The sequence below is a fragment of the Panthera leo genome, chromosome E2 (assembly GCF_018350215.1).
Source record: "Panthera leo isolate Ple1 chromosome E2, P.leo_Ple1_pat1.1, whole genome shotgun sequence".
In the NCBI taxonomy this organism is placed as follows: Eukaryota; Metazoa; Chordata; class Mammalia; order Carnivora; family Felidae; genus Panthera; species Panthera leo.
Window position 1 is genome coordinate 20,357,675 of NC_056693.1, and position 22,933 is coordinate 20,380,607.

General features: G+C 42.3%; 2 protein-coding genes across 5 annotated transcripts in view; one reads left to right on the forward strand and one right to left on the reverse strand.

Moving 5' to 3' along the window:
* The window catches only part of ANKRD27 (ankyrin repeat domain 27), a 54,023-nt gene extending 49,374 nt beyond the window's left edge, over positions 1-4,649 (forward strand). For 2 of the 4 annotated variants that reach the window (XM_042918102.1, XM_042918104.1), the window contains exon 29: positions 1,086-4,649. In XM_042918102.1, coding sequence (XP_042774036.1) covers positions 1,086-1,322 — 237 coding nt within the window. In that variant the 3' untranslated portion in view covers positions 1,323-4,649. The remainder of the gene's footprint in view (positions 1-1,085) is intronic. The other 2 variants (XM_042918103.1, XM_042918105.1) reach the window with 2 other exon arrangements.
* On the reverse strand, positions 4,584-10,750 carry PDCD5 (programmed cell death 5). Its single transcript, XM_042918106.1, has 6 exons — positions 10,586-10,750; positions 9,695-9,732; positions 7,002-7,063; positions 6,092-6,183; positions 5,090-5,161; positions 4,584-4,768 (listed from the first exon to the last, which is right to left on the reverse strand). The coding sequence occupies exons 1-6, from the start codon at positions 10,649-10,651 to the stop codon at positions 4,721-4,723; spliced, it is 378 nt and encodes a 125-aa protein (XP_042774040.1). The 5' UTR covers positions 10,652-10,750; the 3' UTR covers positions 4,584-4,720.
* Positions 10,751-22,933: the final 12,183 nt, after the last annotated feature.

Consider the following 22,933-nt stretch of genomic DNA (forward strand, 5'->3'; position numbering starts at 1 on the left):
CTGAGCCGAGACCGAGAGTCGGACACTTAACCGACTGAGCCACCAGGCGCCCCTCATCGTATTCTTAAAGCCTGGCTTTTCCAAAACGAACCCGTGGTGAACACGTTTCTCATGTCACGATCCCCTTCTTTTCAAGAGTCAGTAACAACTAAGATGAGTTCGTTAGCGGCACAGCCAAGGGCACAGACTTCGTTTACTGAGAAAGGAGAGCGAGGGGACAGTGGGAACAGGGGTGGGCGCGGAGAGCCCCTGCAGCTTGTGGCGTGTGTGCTCAGTGAGATGGCTCGGGTTACGCCATCTAGGATTCGCTAGCGTGTGAATCACCGATGTCAGGAAGAAACCAAGTTTGTGTCCGGATGGGTTCAACAAAACCCTTCTCCGAATACGGTCGGAAGCTGCTCACGTGGACAGATCCGCGTGTGGCCGCCTTCCGACAGCCTGTTCCCTCACTCAGTTACAAAAGGGAGGCTGCTTTGGGTGCGGTGGTGCAATGGTGCCTCTTCCCAGAAACCTGACTTTCCTGCCTGCTCCTGGCAGTATGACTGCGGATGGGTACACTTGCCAGCACGTGCGGTGGCACAGGCTTGTCGAAGCACGTCTGCGCAGGCGCTAAGTCTTTGCTTTAGAGAACTGAAGTGATTTTTGTCAACCTGGCCGATTTCGGCCTCCGACGCAATCTTCCGTGACTTGCTGACGGACCGTCCCGCCGCTGCGTGGGAAACCCACAAACTGAAATCTGCTTGGGTTCAGTCGGCTGCCAGCTCTTCCCCTGTGAGCGACGGGGACTTAGGCAGGTTGCTTCCACTTGCTGACCCTGTGCCTCAGCCGTGCACGGTGTAGCCATCAGGGCGTACTTGTTATAAAGATTAGATGTGAGATCAGGTAGAGCCCTGACGTTGCGTCTGACACACAGAGAGTATCAGTGGCACCCATGCTGTCCCACAGGGATGTCAGAGCTGAAGTTATGCCCAGAAAGTAGCGAGAACGTTGGGTGACACACAGAAGCACCCAAGGACGCCGTTCTTGTGTGGTTCTTGTTTTACACGCAGTATGAACGAACTGCTTGAATTGTACCGTTTCTTCAGCCAGGGAGGCAAAAGGTTACACGGGAGCAGAACAGCCCGCCAGACCAGAGGGGACCTGAGACTGCGGGCAGAGGAAGCAGCAGTCAGCCCGAGAGGCCCGGGCTGAAACAAAGCGTTCCTGCGAGCCGGCGGATGCTGCGCAGACACACTGTCGAGGACACGGTCGCAGCCAAGAGCCCCGGGACCGCCGGAGACCCAGCTGCTCCCCGAGAGGCTGCTATTACTTCCCAGTCTTAACAGCGGTAAGCGGTTGTTAAGTCGGCTGCCAGGAGGTGAGTCCTCAACAAGAAGGTGCCGAGCAGGAACGCAGCTGAGAACTGACCTGTACTTTGCATTTGGTTTGAGAGTAAAGCAGAAAGTTCCTGAAAGCTTTTCTGTGGCCGAGGGAAAGAATGCAACAAAGAAAACCACCACCATCTCTCTCCTCTTCAGAGCTCATGAATGCACTGGAAAAGGAATACACACAGTTTCCAGTGGTGTCCCGATCCCCGAGACCGGGTGTGGGCTTCTTCTGAAGCAGCAGGCCACCTGGCTGCAGAGATGGCTTTCATCACTGGGTTCTGTCCTCCCACCGCAAGGTGCTAACCTCTGCCGTGTGTACAGATTAGCAAACCACCGGCTAAAGAACCCTGCCCTCTGGGATAGGCTGTGGAGAAGCAGCGTGGGCTCCAGGGCACCGTGGAGACCAGGCGGACGGGACGCGCTGGCCTGGAGAAAAGAGGGCCTGGAAGATATTCCTTTGCAAAGCAGCACTCGAGCCCAAAGATGTCCCCGTGCCAGTGTGGCGTTCATTTTAGTGAAAAGGACATTTATGACCTGTTCTGCACTATGTATGTGGGGAAGGTTGGGTGTAATTTTTCTTCCAACAAAGTAAGTACAGGTGTTTGGTCACCGCACATACGCACCCGTATCAGTGTCTCTCGAAACCTCCCCTCCCGTTAAAAACCTCCCTTGGATGTCACACCTGCCGGATGGTTCCTGAGCTAGAGAGATTTGGCACATCTTTCCTTAGTCTTTTGATTCAGATTCAAAACTTACAGCACAAACCAGGTCAGAGTTACTTTCGGTTAGAATTTATTGCCATTTATTCCTTTTTATAAATTTCTATAGATTATACTTATTTTTTTATGTTACTAATTGGCCTACAGCTGCAAACATGGGTTTGTCCTGAGTACATTTTCAAATAACTTTGTAATAGGGACATGGTTTTGTGCATGTTCTTGGAAATACTTGTGTATGTATAGAAGGGAGGGACTGATTATTTTTCTACAAAGTAATTTATGATTTCTAATTTTCTAATGTGCCTTGGATCTGTGCCAAATGATGGGAAAGAAAACAGTAAACTCTATGATTCTTGAGCGTGTCATGGTACACTTCTTTAGTTGGTCTTTTGCTCTGGAGAGATGTGTGTTTCTCATCCTCTCCGCTATAAACGTGTGCTTTGTGTATGGAAAGATCTTCCCCCATTGGATGGATACACACTTCTCACTGAAATATGTAAACCGGATCATTCAGAGCAGACCCTCACCCGTTCGCCTCCCTAGGACTGACTGAGGCTAGCAGGTGCGATGCCCAGAAAAAGGTTTTAATTTTTTAAAAAACCAGAACAGAAGTGAATGCAATAGAGCTTTTTAGCCCCAACAGGAAATAAGCACTGTTGCTTTGCGAATTTCTTTATTCAGGTTTATTTTTCCTCCTTTTCCACAGTATTAAACAAAACGACCTCACTGACGTAAGTCGCGGTGTGCTGCCCTCCTAGTTAAGAAATCGTGTCCTGTGCAGTTTGTCAGCCAAGCTGCAAATACACGCATTTGATATCCCCTCATTTTCTGGGTGGTACGATAGAATTTTGGAAACTATTAATTCTAACGGTCGCCCCGACTGGTAGAATTGTCAAATGTTGAAATAGGTTCAGAGAAAGAAGGGTGATTTGCTGGCACTATCAGATCTGGGGTCACGGCCTGCTTGGTGCTGTCATCTGAACTGGCAGTTTCCAGTGCGGTGTGTCTTCTGGAGATGCAAGTACCTTGAATGAGATGGTCGATTTTAGGGGAGAAGCTTCTTCCTGAGCTACTCTGCGATTAGCAGGGTGAGCTGTCTGAAGTGACTACCTCAATTATTTTTTAAAACTTGTTTTTCTCCAATTCTTTCCCACTTAAAACTTCATTTGACCACTCAGAAATTGGTAATGCCCCAATTTCTATACTGTGTGAGAATGCTTTGAATTCAAAGTATTGTCAATTAAATTAGAAAGCTTAGAATAACCACGCCCCATTTCCTAGGCTGCCTTGCAGAACTTTTATCCTTGTGTACAGAACCACTTTCCATCCTCAAGTGTCCTTCGAGGACAGGACAGATGCCGTCAGGACAGTGGTTATTCTGTAGGAGGAAGCATGTAACAAAACTTGCAGAGAATCATCTAGTCTCCTTCCAGCATTTTTATGTAAATAAGACCTAAAGCAAAGTTTACCTATAACTGGGATGTGCTTTTTCTCCCCCCCCCGCCAAAATCCCTGAGCAAAACTTCTATTTGACTCTAATTCTGTTCCTTTTAAAAAATTTTGATGTCAAAAGTTCTACTCATTAGTTTGTTTATTCAGGAATGCTAGATGCTCCAACACGGACTTTATTGGCCACAGTTCCAAATTTCAAGTCCCCAAATGAGTAACATCTCAAATACACAGTTTAGATATAGATCAGCAGTATGCTCATTAGAGAGATCGGGATTCTAAACCATTTTTCCTGTTACTTTCCTGTCACCAATCCTATTCCCTTCATATTAAATGTTATGAACTTACTCCTGGGCTGAGGCCTCTAAAAGGTTACACCAAACAGCTCACTTGAGAAGTAAATTTATGAGTAAAGGTTTCAAAATCTAGTGGGAGGAAAGCACAATAGATGACATGTGCTTTCGATTACCTGCAATTTTATCGGTGAAGAACTCCAACAATTCTACCAAAATGTTTAATTGCTAAAGTTAGAAGGCACTTAGTTTCAAACATGTTGGTTATCGTTCCAGTATTACTATCAGTGTCTCCTAGTTATTTTGGTAATTTTCTGCAATGCAAGTACCACTGTCTTGGATTGGGGTAATATTTGTTAAGATAATATAGTCTCAGTGCCTTGAAAAGTAGGTTATAAATGAAACCAAAGTGAGGAATTTCCTTACCTTAAACATACAGATTATCTTCAGGAAGAAAAATAGTGTACCTGGTTTCAGAGCCTAGATTTTGGAAATATTAGATGTTAAACATTAAAAGTTGATCCCTCTCAATCCATGGGTTTTAACTACCATGTTACTGGATGCTATTTCCTTCTCACTGAAGAGTAAGCCAGCGTCTATGTCTGCAAAGGCCATTTTCCTAACACTAATGTCACAGTTACAAAGAATATATTCATGCTGCTACACGTTTATAAACTTTTGGTATGAAAGAAAAAATTCCAAACGCAGATCTGTTCATTCGGCTATGGTACAAAAAAAACTTTGCCCAAATTGTCTTATTTTGCATAACAAGTTTATTTTTTTAAAAGGCATATAGACAATAAACAAAGTAAACAATCAGATCTTTACTTCCACCAAGTGTTATCTGTCCTAGAACTGTTCCATCAAGTTCCAGTCTCTAAACATCTTAAACTCAATAATCATCCTCTTCATCAGAGTCCATGACTTTTCTTCTGTTGAACTGGGGGGAAAGTAAAGGAGTGTCATAACAGGTTTAATAAAGCAGAACTCAGACTTTCTGACAAGAACAAGGTCTACTACTACAAGACATTAGACCTTTGAAACAACTTAGGGTTTTGTATCGATTGGGGTGGGGGGAACAGAAGAGCCTTAATAATTAGACCCCTCAACAAGTGCAGCCCTTCTCCCCAAATTTTCACCTGTTACAAATGGAAAATGTTTATGGGCTGAAACATGTTTTGATACAGTAGATAAATACAGGATATTTAACACTTATCATTAAAATCTTTTTCTTTTGCCATGCGCATTTGGGGAAACTTACTTTAACTGTGGTTTTCTTTTCTGTTTGTTGGCTTACTTTTTCAAGGATTTCTATTAAACCTTGTTCTGATACCTAGGATAACCAGAAAGAAAAACAGTACTTTTTTTAAACAAAGAGTTTATACCTCAGCAGATTGAATGGTTTTCATCTTTCTGGGGGCACGGGGGCAGAGGTCAAGAGGCAAGGAAGGAGAGGCAAGACAGGAGGTTCTAACTACTGGTTTAAGTTCCAAATCAAGTTTGCTCTGCTAGCCTCATTTGAGGAGAGGGGAAGGTGTCCATCGATTAGCTCTCTCAGGAAAATTCCACGTTAAGAGTACTTAAGAACACCTTTAGCACCACTGACAGACAATGACAACCCCCTATACCTGTGCTGGAGACGCACAGCCTCTGCTCTTGAAGAGCTTAAATGAAGGAGAGAAGTCACTCAAAATAGATGAACAGTCATTGTCTCTTCCACACATGCTCTTAGTGTAAGGGGTTCAAGCGCAGGCCTGAGCCCCGCAGGCTATGGAGGCAACAGCCAGCTTCCAGTGCAGGTGGGGCTCATCTTGAAGGAAGGATTTTGAAGGAAGGTCAGGCTCACCAGAGCTCATCAGGGCATCACAGCCACGCACGTAATAACCAGGAATTTCAGCACCTCCTCCTTTGCAAAACACGCTTAACTTCTACGTACATGGGTAGTATTTTATTTGGTATCATTGACAAACCTGTTTCCAGTGTAGAAGCAATTAGATGCTGACCCTAACAGTCCCTGGGTCACACACACACATCAAGGTTCCATAGCAGCGTCATAAAGGAAGGCAGCAGAGGATTTTAGGAAAGGCAATTAGTTATCTTTTAGGATTTACGGTAGACACAAGTATTCTCTCCTTTATAAATTGCTTCACTGAAATAGTCAACAAGAACTTCTGAACCAGAAGATGAAACTGACCTTTTGAAGATATGTTTTGATGAAGTCAATAACAACAGGTAAAATGGCCTCAAGACAGTCCAAGCTTACCTTCCCACTTAGTTGCCCGTATCTTGCCATCTGTATGAGGTAATTCTCTACTGCTTTAGTTTTTTCAGGCTTTACAAGTGCTAAGTTACTTACTAAAAAGAAAAAGAAGGAGTCAAAACTAAATGCACACTTAGAGAACTTACAACTATTCACCAACATTTCCAAAGCACTTCACAGACCTGTGTTTTGAGACTAGCAAAGTAGGCAGGTAGGGCAGATTGTACAACAGCCCGTCTTAAAAATGAGGAAACTCAAGTGCAGCCATGTCAATCTCAGTCAACACCACACAGAGGTAGTGGGAGAGCCAAGATTCAACTTGGGTCCTCAGATTCTAAGCCTGAGGTCTTTTGTTTTTATTACTATCATTTTTTAATGATTTCCACTTAAATGGAAAGCAATTTCTGTATGACCACACATATATAATTGTTGATCCATCTAAGAAACCTGCCTCTTCTAAGCCGGGCTTCAAGTTACAATATAAAAGATACTAGCTCATTTGGATTGGCTTATTAGTTTTTTCTATATGTTTCGGAATTTACTGTGAAAAATTATGAACATACACTAAAACAGAGACAATAAACCTCCCAAATCCCCATCACCCACATAAACTACCAGCAACATTTTGTGATTGACTCGATTAAAGAGTGGTTTCCTATAAATTTGACCTAAAATGCACTTGGAGATCATCTCTTTGGTAAGCGAGAACTGAGCTGGTATTTTCAGCAACGGTTTAATTACATTTCTTTAGGTTTATTAACTTCACATTTCTTACAACTTTATCTGCATCACGTTTTTACGTTAAACAAATATTTAACCCAGAGACAGCAACGATATCCTAGATCCCTTGCCCTATTCCAGTAGCTCAGGTCCATTTTACGGAAATAAGATAGAGGAAACTAAAGATGCTTACGGCGGGCCCGGGCTGACTGATCCAGGACTTGGGCTAAGATACTGTTTCTCATTTCTGCTTCCCTACGACACAAACAGATCAGCACAATTAGAACCCATGCTGTCAGCATTCCTACTGAAAACACAACTCCCGTGTTTCCCAAGATGGAAGCCTGCCGCGCACACAGACTGCGCTATGGCAGGCGCCGCGCGGGCAGCAGTTCCCATACTCAAGTAGGAGTCCAGGCCCGCCCTCAAAAGTTAGCTTTATTTTATGTGGGTACCAACCTACCAGGTTGAAAGGTAAAACTTTAGATTTTCATCATTCAGGGTGGGGTTTTAGTTCCGCCACTATTACCAACATACATAAAGTACCCGGTGTGTGACAGGTTCTAGAAATTGGTAGTTAAGATTCCAGGCAATTAAAGGACCAAATGATTAATCTGTGATTTTTCTTAGAGATGAAGCTGAGACCTGGGAAGGCTATGTTACGGGGACACAGGTAAACCTAGCCAAGCTGGAACCAGACCCCATGGTTCAAGACTCTCAGTTCCACTTTTTGAGTGGGGAGGGCGAGTGAAATTACAACCTTGCAACCATCCTTGCATCTTTCTACCGATTCAAGTGGGAACTAGGTCTCAGGACAGTGGTTTCGAACTTTAAGCAGCAAAAAAAAAAAAAAAAAGTTTTTCCCAAATGAAATCCTTTAGGGAACTTACTACACAACACAGACAAAAGCAGATCCTCCGGCTGAATCAGAAGGGGAGCCGGGGCTGGCTGTGCCTACGGGCCACCCCCAGCTGAGGTGGCTAAGCACACGGCGGCGGCGCACAGCCCACCTCCACAGGCCATTTCCTTATTGCCCCCAAGTACTTCAACCCTGCTATTTACTGGGACTAGATTTCACTGAGTCAAAGAATGCCATCAATTGTAAGATGCGCCATAGTTTACGTACCTCTAAGAACAAAATGGGCGAGTCTAATAAGAGATCCCTACTCAAAGCTGGGTATCAAAGAGTAACACCCACAGTACAAGGTAAACAAAAAATAAACCCGCCATGCAGAGAGGGACAGAAAGGATGCATGCCATCAGCCTTGGTCCCGAGTGAAGGAAGAAAGAAGTTCCTGTCAGAGTCTGAACTTCAAGCTTTAGTCTTACAGGTTTTCTGTCTGAATTTACACTGCTTGGGGGTGAGTGAAATCTCAAGCACAGAATTTTTTTTAAGTTTATTTATTTATTTTGAGAGAGAGCAAGAGAGTAGGGGAGGGGCGGGGAGGGGCGGGGAGGGGCAGAAAGAGAGAATCCCAAGCAGGCTCCACACTGCTAGTGCGGAGCATGACAAGGGGCTCGAACCCTCAAACCACGAGATCATGACCTGAGAAAAATCAAGAGTCAGACGGTCAACTGACTGAGCCACCCAGATGCCCCTCAAGCACAGAATTTAATTTTAAAAGGTCTCAGGTTAGAAATGTACCCAAGTTATGGCAGAAGCAAAAATAAATCCTCTCTGGAAGAATCCCGGACAAGTGTGATCCATTATGAGACAGATCTAACCTCTGTTAAATGTGAAAAAATACATGTCTTACAATCAATGAAATTCACGTCGTAGTTTTATTTTCTTCTCAGCACCATTCTTCTCCCACTAATAAGCCCCAGAGGGACAGAACCTTTTCTGCCTTGCCGATTTCTCTAGACCCAGCACAGTGCCTGATTCGGACCTGGTGGTCAATAAATACTTGCTGAATGAATGAATGAGTTCAATGGCAGCATGATGGGGAGAGGGGAAAATGCTGTTCAACAGGTATGGAGTTTCCATCTTGCAAGATGAAAAGGTTCTAGAGATCTGTTGCATAATAATAACACTACAGTAAACACGAATGAGCTGCACACTTAAAAATATTTATTACGGTAAATTTTGTGTGTGTGTGTGTGTGTGTGTGTGTGTGTTTAAATCACCGTTAGGAAAAAAAGGTAGCATGGTGAAGTAACTGGGTGTTCATTCACTAAATCTGCTATGTGTGAGGTGCCCAGCCACGTGCTGGGATAAAATAAGAGGAGTTTAACAGTTAATGTGCAGAGAAATTTACTAAATGTGAAGCACTGTACCTACGTAATCCTTACAACATCCCCATGAGGTAGCCCTATTATTAGGCTCATTTTTAAGGTAATCACAGTTTAGCAGAGAAGCAACATCAACCAGCAATTACAAGGGAAGTATGCAGAGTTCCATACACCTTTCTTTAATTAGCAAATTAATAACGAAAATACCCTGATTATTTATGGGAAAATCTCTATGCCAGGAAAAACTTTAAGATGGACACATCTATTAAATAACTAAACTAGGGGTGCCTGGGCTGGCTCAGCTGGAAGAGCATGTGACTTTTTTTCTTTTAAACGTTTATTTTTGAGAAAGAGAACGGGAGCACAAGTGGGGAAGGGGCAGAGAGAGAGGGCAACAGAAGATCTGAAGCGCGCTCCTGCTGACAGAACCCCGGAGTCCGGAGTCAAGTCAGATGCTCAGAGACAGAGCCACCCAGGCGCCCCAGGGCATGCAACTCTAGATCTCAGGTTTTGAGTGTGAGCCCCACCATGGGTATAGTGATTACTTAAAAAAAAAAAAAAAGTAATAATATAATAACTAAATTTTAAAAACCATTTGGTGGTTTTTTACCATTTTGAACCATCCTTCAAAAAGTTCAGAATTCCAGCCCATACCTGTGCTTTGCTTCCTGTTGTGCTGCATCGCCAGGATCCTGGGGGGGGGGGGGGGGTAAAAATTGTATCTTTTAGTCAATTTCACTTAAGAAGAAAGTAGGAACTACTTTCTTGTTTCTGATACCTAATAGGTTCCAGCAGCGGTAAGAATCAAATTATCACCAAATAACTAAAAGCTGGGCCTCACGGAAATCAATAGGATAGTTTCCACTTACTACAATGTTTTGACAAGCTTCTAAAATCACAATCTAGTAGAATGTTTTAAATACAAACAACCATGAGGGAGGGGAGTCCCTGTCCTACGAAACCGGAGTTTAAGAGGTCATGATATTTGCTTCGGTATTGGGGACGCGGATTCAAAGGGCGCTTCCTTGGAGACCTTCCCGCTCCAGCCCTATCACGGTGGTCCCTCGGCAGTCTTTAACTTGAGCACTTTATCTACGGAATTAGTGTTGAGCGCGTGGCTCCTCCCCGGGACCCGCAACTCCGCCAGAGAGGATGTTCCCCACTGTACCCGCAGCACCTCGCACACCGCAGACCCTCAAACAATGTTGACTACTTGGGTCGGAACACCCTAATTTTAGGAAACAATTCGGCCAGAAAGCTAAGGGGACGGAGATAACCGAGGAGCTGAGCACTTTGTCCTGGAGAGACGCCGGCCCGGCGAGGCCCAGCGCCTGCCCGCCCGGGGGCCGCACGCGGTCGGCCTCCGCGGCCCAGCGCCCACGCGCCCGGAGAGGGGCCCAGGCCGGCCTCGGGGGCCAGCGACGGGGTCCTGGGCCCGCGCGGGGCGAGCTCCAGCCGCGGTGCCTGAACCTCCGCCTGGGGCCGCGCCCTCCACCCCGGGCGAGGGCGGTGCCCGCCAGGAACGGGCCGGGCGGGGGCGCTCACCCCGTGCTTCGCCTGCAGCTCCGCCAGCCTCTGCTTCCTCAGCGCCTCCAGCTCCTCCTCCGCCATGGTGCGGCGGTTCTGAGTCGAGCAGCCGCAGCCAAGCTCCGAGGACTCTCCAGCGGCGCCCGGGCGCGAGGGCGACCCTCCCCACTGCGCAGGCGCCCGCAGCGCCCAGGCATCACCAATCCAGCCCGGAGCCGCGCCGCCAGCCGCAGCCAGGGCGCCGGGAGAGGCCCGATTGCTCGATCGCAGGCGGTAGGGTGCCCCGCGGCTTTTGGGCATAACCCCACGCAAATCTTCGCGAATCCCACCTCCCCGCCCACGCTGGACGCGCTGCTCACGGCGGGCTGTGACCGCACTGCCAGAGGAAAAGGATAGTAGTCTACAAAAGGGCAGTCATCAACAAGCATAATAATAGTATGTAAACTCTGCTGGTGGCCGATCCGTGCTAGGCTCATGCTATTTCCATTTACAGTTGAGAACGCAGGGGCTCAGAAAAGCCACGTGGGCTGCGGGAAAGTTCTAAAACTGGATTGCAGTGATGGTCGCACCACTCTTGCATTTGCTAAAAAGACCCTGAATTGTACACTTAAAATGAGTCGGGGGTCGGGGAGTTGGGGACAAAGTCCCTGCCACTGGGCCATTAAGGCAAGTGAAAGCAAACTTGGACAACGAGACTCAGCCCACTTGGCCCAGACAGGCCTTTGCTCAGAGGTTGGAGCTGGGGTGTGGGGCGTGGTGTAAACTTCTAGACCACTACCCCTCACCCTACCCCAGCCTGGCCCGCATAGACACCACCCCAGCCCCCAAAGACCTCCCCACCTCACCCAGACATCCCCTCCTACCCCCCATAGACACTCCCACCCACCCCCACTCCACAGGCACACAAGAGCTTGTGGGAGAACTTTCGGGGGCAGATATGCTGGGTGAACTCCCTGGCAGGTGGCCTTTAGAATAGAAGCTTTGTGTGTGGAGGGGGAGGCGGTGTAATGCTCAGTCCCTAACCCCCGGGGTTATCCACTTGCTGTTTTTTTCAGTTGTGACAAACTATAACATTTACCATTTTAACCATTATTTGGTTCAGTAATGTTAAATACATTAACATTGTTGTGCACCTAATCTCTAGAACTCCTTTCGTCTAGTAAAACTGAAACTATACCCATTCAATAACAACTCCCCAATTTCTACCTTCTATCTTAAGATTTTGACTACCTTAGGTAAGTGGAATCTTAGAGTATTTCTCTTTCCACTTCACTTAGCATTCTGTGTTCAGGGTTCATCCATTTGTAGCCTGTGGTGTGTTAGAATTTCCTTACTTCTTAGGGCTGAAAAAAATTCCATTATACACACACACACACACACACACACACCATATTTTGTTCACCCACTCATCTGCCAGTGGACACTTGGGTTGTTTCCACTTTTGGGATATTGTGAATAATGCTGCTGTAAACATTATTAGCGTATAAATATTTCAATTTAGGTACAGAGAATCTGTCTTTTGAATTAGACATTTATTAGACATTTTGAATTTCAACATTAATGATCCTCTTCTCTAATATGTAAGCAAGCATGATTTAAGGGGGGAAAGGGGTGCCTGGCTGTCCCAGTCGGTAGAGTGTGGGGATTGTGAGTTTGAGCCCCACATTGGGTGTAGAGATAACTTAAATATAAAATCTTAAAAAAAAAAGATTTGGGACACCTGGGTGGCTTAGTTGGTTAAGCTTCTGACTCTTGATTTTGGCTCAGGTCATGATCTCATGGTTCTTGAGTTCGAGCCACTCTGTGCTGACCGTGCAGAGCCTGCTTGGGATTCTCTCTCCTTCTCTCTCTGCCCCTCCCCTAGTGCTCTCTTTCTCTCTCTCTCAAAATAAATAAATAAACTTTAAGAAAAAGATGTAAGAGGGATAGTTTATAAACATGGTAGTCTGGAGTTTTGAGGGAGTCACAGTGGAGACCCTTTGTGGACCATCTGTGAGCTACTCACTTCTCAGGGCTAGAGAGGACGCGGCCCTAGCTGGGCTGGTGCCTGAGTGGCCCTCACCCACGAGGAAATGAGGAAACCAGAATCAACTGATAGGGATCCTCACCTCATTCCTTAAATCTAAATGCATTCCCCATGGATCAGATATTTAAAGTTTGAAAAAACACATCACAGAATTACGATAACTTCTTTCTGTAGTTATGTGACAAATGGAGAGCAGAAGTGAAACAATTCTCCATAAAAAGATCTGAGTCAGGCCCCTCTTTTAAATATATCATTTTGGCAGCTTTTCATTTTCTTCTAGGGTCATCAGCCTGCTCAAGTTTTCTGTTTCTGCTCAAGATAATTTTAATTTCTAGAGAACCATTCATTCAGGGCTTCACATTTTAAAAATGTATGGCTGTCACATCTGTGTCTGTGGTTCCATCCCTTTAGGGATTGTTGATGTGTTTGTTTACATTATTATTTTTCTCGATTATACTTTCTAGCCATTTTAATATTTCACTGCTTTTTTTTTCCACAAAAAAATCACATTTATCAGTATTCTTTTGCAATTGATTACATTCTATTTTTATATTTATTTCTACCTCTTTTTAAAATTTTCATTGTTATATTCTCTCTGGTTCCTTCAGTGCTCTATTGTTTATTTTTATTGTTTTTTAATAATAAAAACGTTAAAGGAATGAATTTGTGGGCGAAGTTTGATTGCATCCCAAATATAGTGTATTCAGTGTTCTTATTTTTTCTTGTTCACAGTGTCCTAAAATATATATATATATATTTTTTTAATGTCAGTGGTATATAGGGGGCAACTATTCTTGGTCCACTCCTACACAACCCAGTCTCAGATCCTCAAAGGTAAAAACTTTTGCCTCTAGCTTGGCTTCTGAGGTGTCTTTCTAGTATTGCCCTCATTTATTCCTTTTTTTTTTTTTTTTTTTTTTTGAGAGAGAGAGAGAGGGAGCATGTGTGAATGGGGGAGGGGGCAGAAGGAGAGAGAGAGAACCTTAGCAGGCTCCATGCTGAATGTGGAGCCCAACATGGGGCTCAGTCCCATGACCCCGGGCAGGGTGGGGGTGGTGGATCATGACTTGAGCGGAAATCAAGAGTCTGACACTCAACTGACTGCGCTACCCAGGTGCCCGATTTATTCTTTTAATAACTACGGCACAGGCAGAATCAGGACATGAGTTAAAAGGCTATCTATTTAGAGGCGCCTGGGTGCCTCCTGTGTGCCAAGCACCTGCTCTAAGCACCAATATATACAGAGAGGAATACAAATGGGTAAGCATTGGGGCGCCTGGGTGACTCAGTCGGTTGAGCATCTGGCTCTTTTTTTTTTTTTAATGTTTGTTTATTTTTGAAAGAGAGAGAGCACAAGTGGGGGAGGGGCAGAGAGAGAGGGAGGCACAGGATCTGAGCAGGCTTCAGGCTCTGAGCTGTCAGTACAGAGCCCCATGCAGAGCTCAATACTCGCGAACTATTGAGATCATGACTTGAGCTGAAGTGGGACACTTAGCCAACTGAGCCACCCAGGTGCCCTCCTCTTAATTTCTTAATACACGTATTACTGTTTTTAGTTCTAAAGTTGGTTATTGTTGTATCTTTAAGCAATATCCTTACACTTTCTATTTCTCATTCTATCAAGGACAGATGGTGTCTCTTCACTCTCAGATTGAAAAGATAAAGATATTAGCATCTCTACCCTACGGTAAGCTCATATCTTTTTTTGTACATTCTCATCTTCTATTATCTGTGCGTATATTTCTATATCTTACTGATATTCTGATTTGCAATGATGATTAAGTCTTTTTGCTTTGTATGTAGGTTGATTCTAAAAGTTAAAAATAAATAGCTTTTCCAGTTCTTTTGCTCTTTTATAATCGCGGTAAAAGATACATAGCATAAAAGTTACCATTTTAACCATTTTTAAGTGTATAATTCAGTGGCATTAAGTACATTCAGACTGTTGTGCAGTCTTCACCACTGTTAACCTTAACAATAAACGGGGGTTAGTTGTTTTACCAGCAAAAGTGGGTTTATTCAGGACTGACAGAATCTCAATTCGAGACCAATAAGCTATGGCAAAACCATAGACAAGTCCAGGAAAAAAAGGAGAGGAATCTTATTTGATAGAGAAGAAGGATAAAGTGTAGATGTGTTGTTTTGAACAAAAGATCATGAGTCCAGGGTGATGATGGTTTCTCTTTGGCTGAATTATAGGGGGTTGATTTCTAACAGGAGACGCAATGTACATCTTTTCCAGTTGATGCCTGCAATTAATGATTCTTTTCTGTTGAGGGTTCTTCTGCTGGGTTCCTTAACTGACAGTTCTTCCTATAATTGATGTTTAGTGGTAAGACTTCCCATTGTACCACCCCCCAACCCCCACCCCCGCCATCTAACCTCCCTGCTGCATTTTAGTGAGGTTTCCCTTTCTTCATTTTTGTACCACCATCCATCTTCAGAACGTTTTCATCTTTCTTGACTGAAACCCGACACTCACTAAACATGAACTCTCCATTCCCTCCTTCCCCCAGCCCCTGGCAGCTACCATTCTGCTTTCTGTCTCTATGAATTTGACTACTCTAGATACCTCCTATAGGTGGAATCATACATTTGTGACTGGCTTATTTCACTTAGCATGATGCCATGTTGTAGCATGTGTCAGAATTCCCTTCCTTTTTAAGGCCAAATAAAATTCCATTTGAGTTATCCATTCATCTGTCAGTGGACACTTGTATTGGCTATTATCCATCTTTTGGTTATTGTGATTAATGCTGCTGATAAGGCATACAAATATCTGTTAAGAGTCCCTGCTTTCACTTCTTTGGGTATACATCCAGAAAAGGAATTGCTGAATCATATGGTAATTTTATATTTAGTTTTTTTCTGAGAAATCACTGTACAATTTCCCACAGTGGCTGTGCTATTTTCCATTTCCACCGGCAATTCACAAGCATTCCAATTTCTCCACATTCTTGCCAACACTTGTTATTTTTTGTTTTTGGATAAGAGCTGTCTAACTGAAGTTGTATCTCATTGTGGTTTTGATAGGCATTTAAATTAGTGATGCTGAGCATCTTTTCATGTGCTTTTGGCCATTTGTATATCTTCAGAAATGTTTATTCAAGTCTTTTGTCCATTTTATATACTGGGTTGTTTTCTTTTTTTGTTGTTGAGTTGTAGGGGTTCTTTATATATTTATATGTAAACATATGATTTGGAAATATTTTCTCCCAATATATGGGTTGCCTTTTCCCTCTTGTTGATAGTGTTCTTTGATGCACACAAGTTTTTAATTTTGATGAAATCCCACTTATCTACTTTGTGTTGCCTGTGCCTTTGATGTCATACCAAAGAAATCATTGCTAATCCAAAGTCATAAAGCTTTCCTGCTTTGTTTTCTTCTGGAAGTTCTATACTTTTAGTTTTTATGTTTAGGTCTTTGACCTGTTTTGATTTATTTTGTGTGTCTGGTGTAAGGTAAGGCTCCAACTTCTCCTCCTCCTCTTCTTCCTCCTCCTCCTCCTCCTTCCTGCATGTGGATATCCAGTTTTCCCATCCCCATGTGTTGAAAAGACTATCCTTTCCCCATTGAATGGTGTTGGCACCCTTGTATAAAGTTATTTATACATTTATATAATATATACATTTATATATATACTTGTATATGTATAAATATATACATTTATTTATATACTTGTATATGTATAAATATATACATTTATATATATACTTGTATAAAGTTATTTATACATTTAAACTCTCATGTATGTGAGAGTTTATTTCAGTACTCTGTTTTAGTCCACTGCTCTATTTGTCTGTGTTTGTGCCAGTGCTACGCTGTTTTGAATACTGTAGCTTTGTAGTGAATTTTGTAATCAGCAAGTGTGAGACCTTCAACTTTGTTCTTTTTCATGATTGTCTTGGCTACTCAAGGTCCCCTTAGATTCTATATGACTTTTAGAATAAATTTTTCTGTTTTTGAAAAAACATGTCATTGGGATTTTGAAAGATACTACATTGAATCTGTAGGTCACTTTGGGGAGTATTGATATCTTGACTATATTAAGTCTTCCAATCCATGAACATGGGATGTCTTTCCACTTATTTGTGTTTCCTTTCATTTATTTTGGCAACATTTTAAAGTTTCAGTGTACAAGTCTTTTGCCTCCTTGGTTTAATTAATATCTAAGTATTTTATTCTTTTTTAATGCTAACATAAGTGGAATTATTTTTCTTAATTTACTTTTCTGGTGGTTCACTGTTAATGAATAGAAATGCAACTAATTTTTGTGTTGATTTTGCATCCTGCAACTTTGCTGACTTTGTCCATTAGTTCTACCAGTTTTTTTAAAAAATGGATTCTTTAGGCTTTTCTACAGACAAGATTATATTGTTTGTGGACAGAGATCATTTTACTTGTTTTCAAATTTGGATGTCTTTTATTTCTTTTTCTTGCACAATGGCTCTGGCTAGGACTTCCAATACTAAGTTAAATAGATATAGTAAAAGCAAACATTCTTGTCTTATTCCTGATCTTAGAGGAAAAGCTTTCAGTCTTTCACCATTGAGTATGTTAGCTGTGGGTTTTTCATATGTGTCCTTCATTATGTGAAGGTAGTTTCCTTCTGTTCCTAATTTGTTGAGTATTTTTATCATGAAAGGGTGTTGAATTTTGTCAAACACTTTTTATGCATCAATTAAGATAATGATGTGGGTTTTTCCCCTTCATTCTTTTGCTGTGGTATATGGTACTTTGATTTTCATATGCTGAAATATCCTTGTATTCTGGGAATAAAACCCTCTTGGTTACAGTGTATAATCCTTTTAATACGCTTTTGAGTTCTGTTTGCTAGTGTTTTGTTGGTGATTTTTGCATCAGTGTTCATAAGGGATATTTGTAGTTTTCTGTTTGTTTTTCTTTTGCTGTGGCAAAGTCAGACAAATGACTGTGGTTTCAGGATAATGTTGGCCTCATAGAATGAGTTAGGAAGTGTTCTCTCCAAAAGTGTTTTTGGAAGAGTTTGGGAAGGATTTGTTACAATTCTTCAAGTATCTGTCAGAATTCACCATGTGGTCCTGGACTTTTCTTTGTTGGGAGCTTTTTGATTACTGATTCAGTCTCCCCACTGGTTGTTGTTCTGTTCAGATTTTATCTTTCTTCATGATTCAGTATTTGGTAGGTTGTGTGTTTCTAGGAATTTAAACATTTCCTCTAAGTTATCCAATTTGTTCGTGTACAGTTGTTCATAGTACTCTCTTATAATCCTTTTTATTTCTGTAAACTCACTAGTTATGTCCCCTCTTCCATTTCTGACTTTAGTTATTTGAATCTTTAAGTTAGTTAATATAGCTAACGGTTTTTAAATTTTGATCTTTTCAAAGACCAAGCTGTTGGTTTTGTTGATCTTCTCTACTGTTTTTCTGTTCTCTATTTTATTTACATTTGCTGTAATCTTTATTATCTCCTAACTGTTGCTAGGTTTGGGGTTAGTTTGTTCTTTTTCTACTTCATCGAGGTGTTAATTTGAGACGTTTCTTATTTTTAAATGTGTTTATGGGTATAAATTTCCATCTTAGCACTGCTTTTCTTTTTCTTATTTATTTTTTTAAATATAATTTAAAAATTTTTTAACATTTATTTATTTTTGAGAGACAGAGTGCAAGTGGGGGAGGGGCAGAGAGAGAGGGAGACAGAGAATCTGAAGAAGGCTCCAGGCTCTGAGCTGTCAGCACAGAGCCTGATGCGGGGCTTGAACCCACAAATGGTGAGATCATGACCCAAGCCAAAGTCAAACGCTCAACCCACTGAACCATCCAGGCACCCCTGTTAAATATAATTTTTTGTCAAGTTAGCTAACATACAGGGTGCTCCTGGCTTCGGGAGTAGATTCCTGTGGTTCATCGCTTACATACAACACCCAGTGCTCATCCCAACAAGTGCCCTCCTCAATGCCCATCACCCATTTCCCCCTCTTCCCCACCCTCCCCAACAACCCTCAGTTTGTTCTTTGTATTTAAGAGTCTCTTATGGTTTGACTCCCTCTCTGAGACTGTTTTCTCCCCTTTCCTTCCTCCATGGTCCTCTGTTAAGTTTCTCAAATTCCACATATGATTGAAAACATATAATATCTGTCTTTCTCTGACTGACTTATTTCACTTAGCATAATACCCTCCAGTTCCGTCCATGTTGTTGCAAATGGCAAGATTTCATTCCTTCTCAGCACTGATTTTCTTGCATCCCGTAAGTTTTGGTTTTCATTTTGATTTTTCTGAAGATATTTTCTACTTTCCTTTGCGATTTCTTCTTTGCCCTATTGGTTGCTTAACAATGCATTGTTTGAGGGGCGCCTGGGTGGCTCAGTCGGTTAAGTGTCTGACTTCGGCTTGGGTCATGATCTCATAGTTTGTGAGTTCAAGCCCTACGTTGGGCTCTGTACTGACAGCACAGAGCCTGGAGCCTGCTTTGGATTCTGTGTCTCCCTCTCTCTCTGCCCCTCCTGCCCCCCACTCGTGCTCTGTCTCTCTCTGTCTCTTTTTCTCTCTCAATAAATAAAAACATTAAAAAACAGAAGAGAGAATGCATTGTTTGGGGTGCCTGGGTGACTCAGTCAGTTGAGCATCCAACTCTTGATTTTGGCTCAGTTCATGATCCCAGGGTCCTGGGATCGAGTGCTGTGTTGGGCTCCCAACGGAGTGTGGAGCCTGCTTAAGATTCTCTTTCTCTGCCCCTCTTCCCTGCTCACACACACGCTCCCTCTCTAAAAAAATGTGTTGTTTAATTTCCACATATTTGTGGACTTTCCAGTTTTCCTTCTGCTGTTGATGTCTAGTTTCATTCTATTGTGATCAGAAAAGATATTTTGTATTATGTCAGTCTTTTGAATGTATTAAGACTTGTTTTGTGGCCTAACATATGGTCTATCCCGAGAATGTCCTGGGTGCACTTGAGAAGAATGTGTTGTCTGCTCTTACTGGCTAGAGTATTCTGTGTCTCTCTGTTAGGTCCAGCTGGCCTGTAGTGTTGTTCAGGTCCTCTATTTTCTTATTGATCTTCTGTCTGACTGTTACTTCCATTCTGCAGAATGGGATATTGAAGTCCTCCATTCTTGTTGAGCTATCTCCCTTCAATTCTGTCAATGTGTGCTTCAAATATTCAGGAGCTCTCGGGTTTGACACATGTATTTTTATAATTGTTATTTCTTCTTGGTGAATTGACCTTTTTATTGTCGGATTATGCCCTTCTCTGTCTCTTATAACAGTTTTTGACTTCAAGTCTATTTTGTCTGATAGCCACTCCTGTTCCTTTTTGGTTACTATTTATATGGGATGTGTTTTTTCATCATTTCATTTTCAACCTGTTTATGTCCTCAGCTCTAAAGTGACTCTCTTACAGGTAGCATATAGTTGAATCCTGCTTTTTGTTTAGCACTTACTTTTACATTTTGTTTCAGTTATGTTTTACAACATTTTGGTTTCTTATTTTCTCCATGACTGCTTTCCTTTGTGTTCAGTTGATTTTTTTTGTAGTGACACATTTTGTTTCCCTCAGTTATGATTTTAAAATATTGTTCAACACAGAGCCAAGTAGTGTACTATTTTTCTTGTTCTAATTTTTGCATTTGCTAGAGTTTCTAATTGTGTCTATTTTCCTTTTCTTTTTTTAAGCTTTGCCTATTATTTTTTTTAAGTTTATTTATTTTGAGAGAGACAGAGCAAGTGGGGGGGGGGCAGGGAGAGAGGGGAAGAGAATCATAAGTAGGCTCTGTGCTATCAGTGCAAAGCCCAACGCGGGGTTTGAACCCACGAACTGTGAGATTATGACCTGAGCCAAAACCGAGAGCTGGATGCTCAACTGACTGAGCCACCCAGGTGCCCCTGCCTATTATTTTTTAAAGTATTTTTCACCAGCTTTATTGAATTATAATGGTGTATAACACTTTGTAAGTTTAAGGTGTACAATGTGATGATTTGCTACATGTATATATTGTGAAATGATTACCACAATAAGGTCAGTTAATATATACATCACCTCACATAATTGCCTTTATGTGTGTGTGTGTGCGTGTGTGGTGAAAACATTTAAGATCTACTCTCTTAGCAACTTTCAAGTATATAACACGCTATTATTAACTGTTGTCACCATGTTGTACATTTGATCCCTAGAACTTATTCAATTTATAATTGGAAGTTTGTACCCATTCCCCCCTCCCCGCCCCCCCCACACAGTCCCTGGAAACCACCAATCTACTCTGTTCCTATGAATTTGGTTTTTTTAGATTGTATATACAAGGGAGATCATGCAGTATTTGTCTTTTTCTAATTTATTTCACATAATGTCCTCAAGGCTCATTCATGTTGTTGCAAAAGGCAGGTTTTCCTTCTTTTTCTTCTTCCTCTTTTTTTTTCTGAATAATGTGTGTGTGTGTGTGTGTGTGTGTGTGTGTGTACATACGTGCCACATTGTCTTTATCACTGGATTCTTGGATTGTTTCCATTTCTTGGCTATTGTGAATAATGCTGCAGTGAACTTGGGGGTGCCCTTTGTTTTTCTTTATCAAAGATCATTGAACATTTGTTTTCTGAACTCTCCATTATATAGCATATTCTTGCAAGCTCCACTTTTATGATCAGAGACCCGTCTTATAAAAGCCTTCTTCTCCCTCTTTAATCTGGATGTGTTTTTCTCTAGGCCTATTGCATACCTGTCATTCCGAATTTCTCTTTGTTACTATCTTGGATCATATCCTCTGTTTCTTGGATTTCTGGTTTTCTTTCCTGGTTCAACCCCTCATTTTGTTGAAGCACATCTTCAAGTAATTTTCAATGAAATAAAAGTAGGGTGGTACATTTTCTATGTTTTTATATGTCTGAATATTGAATCAACCCTTACATTTGACTGATTGTTTGGCTGGTTATAGGTGTCTGGATAAAATAATTTTCCCTTCAAATTATTTTAAATTAATAATTAAAAATGAGTTATTTGATATTTTCCTTTCCATATTTGTTATGTATTGGTAGTATTTTTTAAATTCCTTACTTTTCTGGGTAATGAAAAAGTGCCTGGATGGCTCAGTCGATTAAGTGTCTGACTTTGGCTCGGGTCATGATCTCATGGTTTGTGCATTCAAGCCTTGCATCAGGCTCTCTACTGCTCGCTCTCTCTCTCTCTCTCTCTCTCTCTCTCTTTCTCTGACAGCCCGGAGCCCTCTTTGGATCCTCTGTCTCCCTCTCTCTCTGCCCCTTCCTTGCTCACTCTTGCTGTCTCTCTCTTCCTCAAAAATAAACACTTACAAAATAAAATAAAAGTCCTGACTTTTTTGTTTGAAAAATATCAAATCTGTAAAAAATGGAAGGAGTGATACAAAGAACACTTATGTATCTGTCACATAGATTCACTAATCTGTAAGATTAAGGTTTTACCAAATTTCTTTATCTTTTTCTGTCTACACACACGAGTGCATTTGTGTGCGCGTGTACACACACACACACACACACACACACACACACACACTTTTTCTGCACCATTTAAACGTATCTAGCAGGGGGTGCCTGGGTGGCTCAGTTGGTTAAGCATCTGACTCTTGATTTTAGCTCAGATCATGATCTCACAGTTTGTGAGTTCAAGTCCCATGTTGGGCTCTGCGCTGGTAGTGTGGGGCCTGCTTGAAATTCTTTCTCTCTTTCTCTTTCTGCTCTCTCCCCCCGCCCCACCCCCCGCCTTCTTTCTCTCTCCAAAATAAATAAATTAAAAAAAAAAAAAAAAGGAACTGGAGCACCTGAGTGGCTCAGTCGGTTGAGCATCTGACTTTGGCTCAGATCATGATGTCATTGGTTCATGGGTTTCGGCCCCATGTCAGCTGTGCTGACAGCTCAGAGCCTGGAGCCTGCTTCGGATTCTGTGACTCCCTCTCTCCCCGCCCCTCCCCTGTTCACGCTCTGTCTCTGTCTCTCTCAAAAATAAATAAACATAAAAAACACCCCACTACCTTGCAGATATCATGTCACGTCACTCCTGTGTATGCATATCCCAAAAACAAAGACATCTCATACATAACTAAAGTACAATTATTGTACCCAGTAAATCAATATAGATAAAACAATATCTTCTACTTGGTGTACAACCCACCTTCATATCTCTCCAGTTGTTCAAGTGGCCTTCATGAGAGGTGTTTCTTTTCTTGTCAATCCATGACTCAGTGGTGTGCGGCAGTCAGTTCCCCTGAAGTATGAAAGTATGGCTCCTCTGTTTTCTAACAGTTGGTGTTGGTGATAAAAGACAACCTGATGTATGTTCCTTCAGAAGTGGTGGTTTTTTCTTGAGTTGTTAGGATCCTTTCCTTTTTTCCCAGTGTTCT

Coding starts and splice junctions, on each gene's coding strand:
- PDCD5 (XM_042918106.1), bottom strand. CDS start 10,651: ATGGCGGAGGAGGAGCTGGAGGCGCTGAGGAAGCAGAGGCTGGCGGAG. Junction 7,064..9,694: donor CAACAGGAAGCAAAGCACAG/GTATGGGCTGGA, acceptor TTTGTGTCGTAG/GGAAGCAGAAATGAGAAACA. Junction 5,162..6,091: donor ACGGGCAACTAAGTGGGAAG/GTAAGCTTGGAC, acceptor TGGTTATCCTAG/GTATCAGAACAAGGTTTAAT.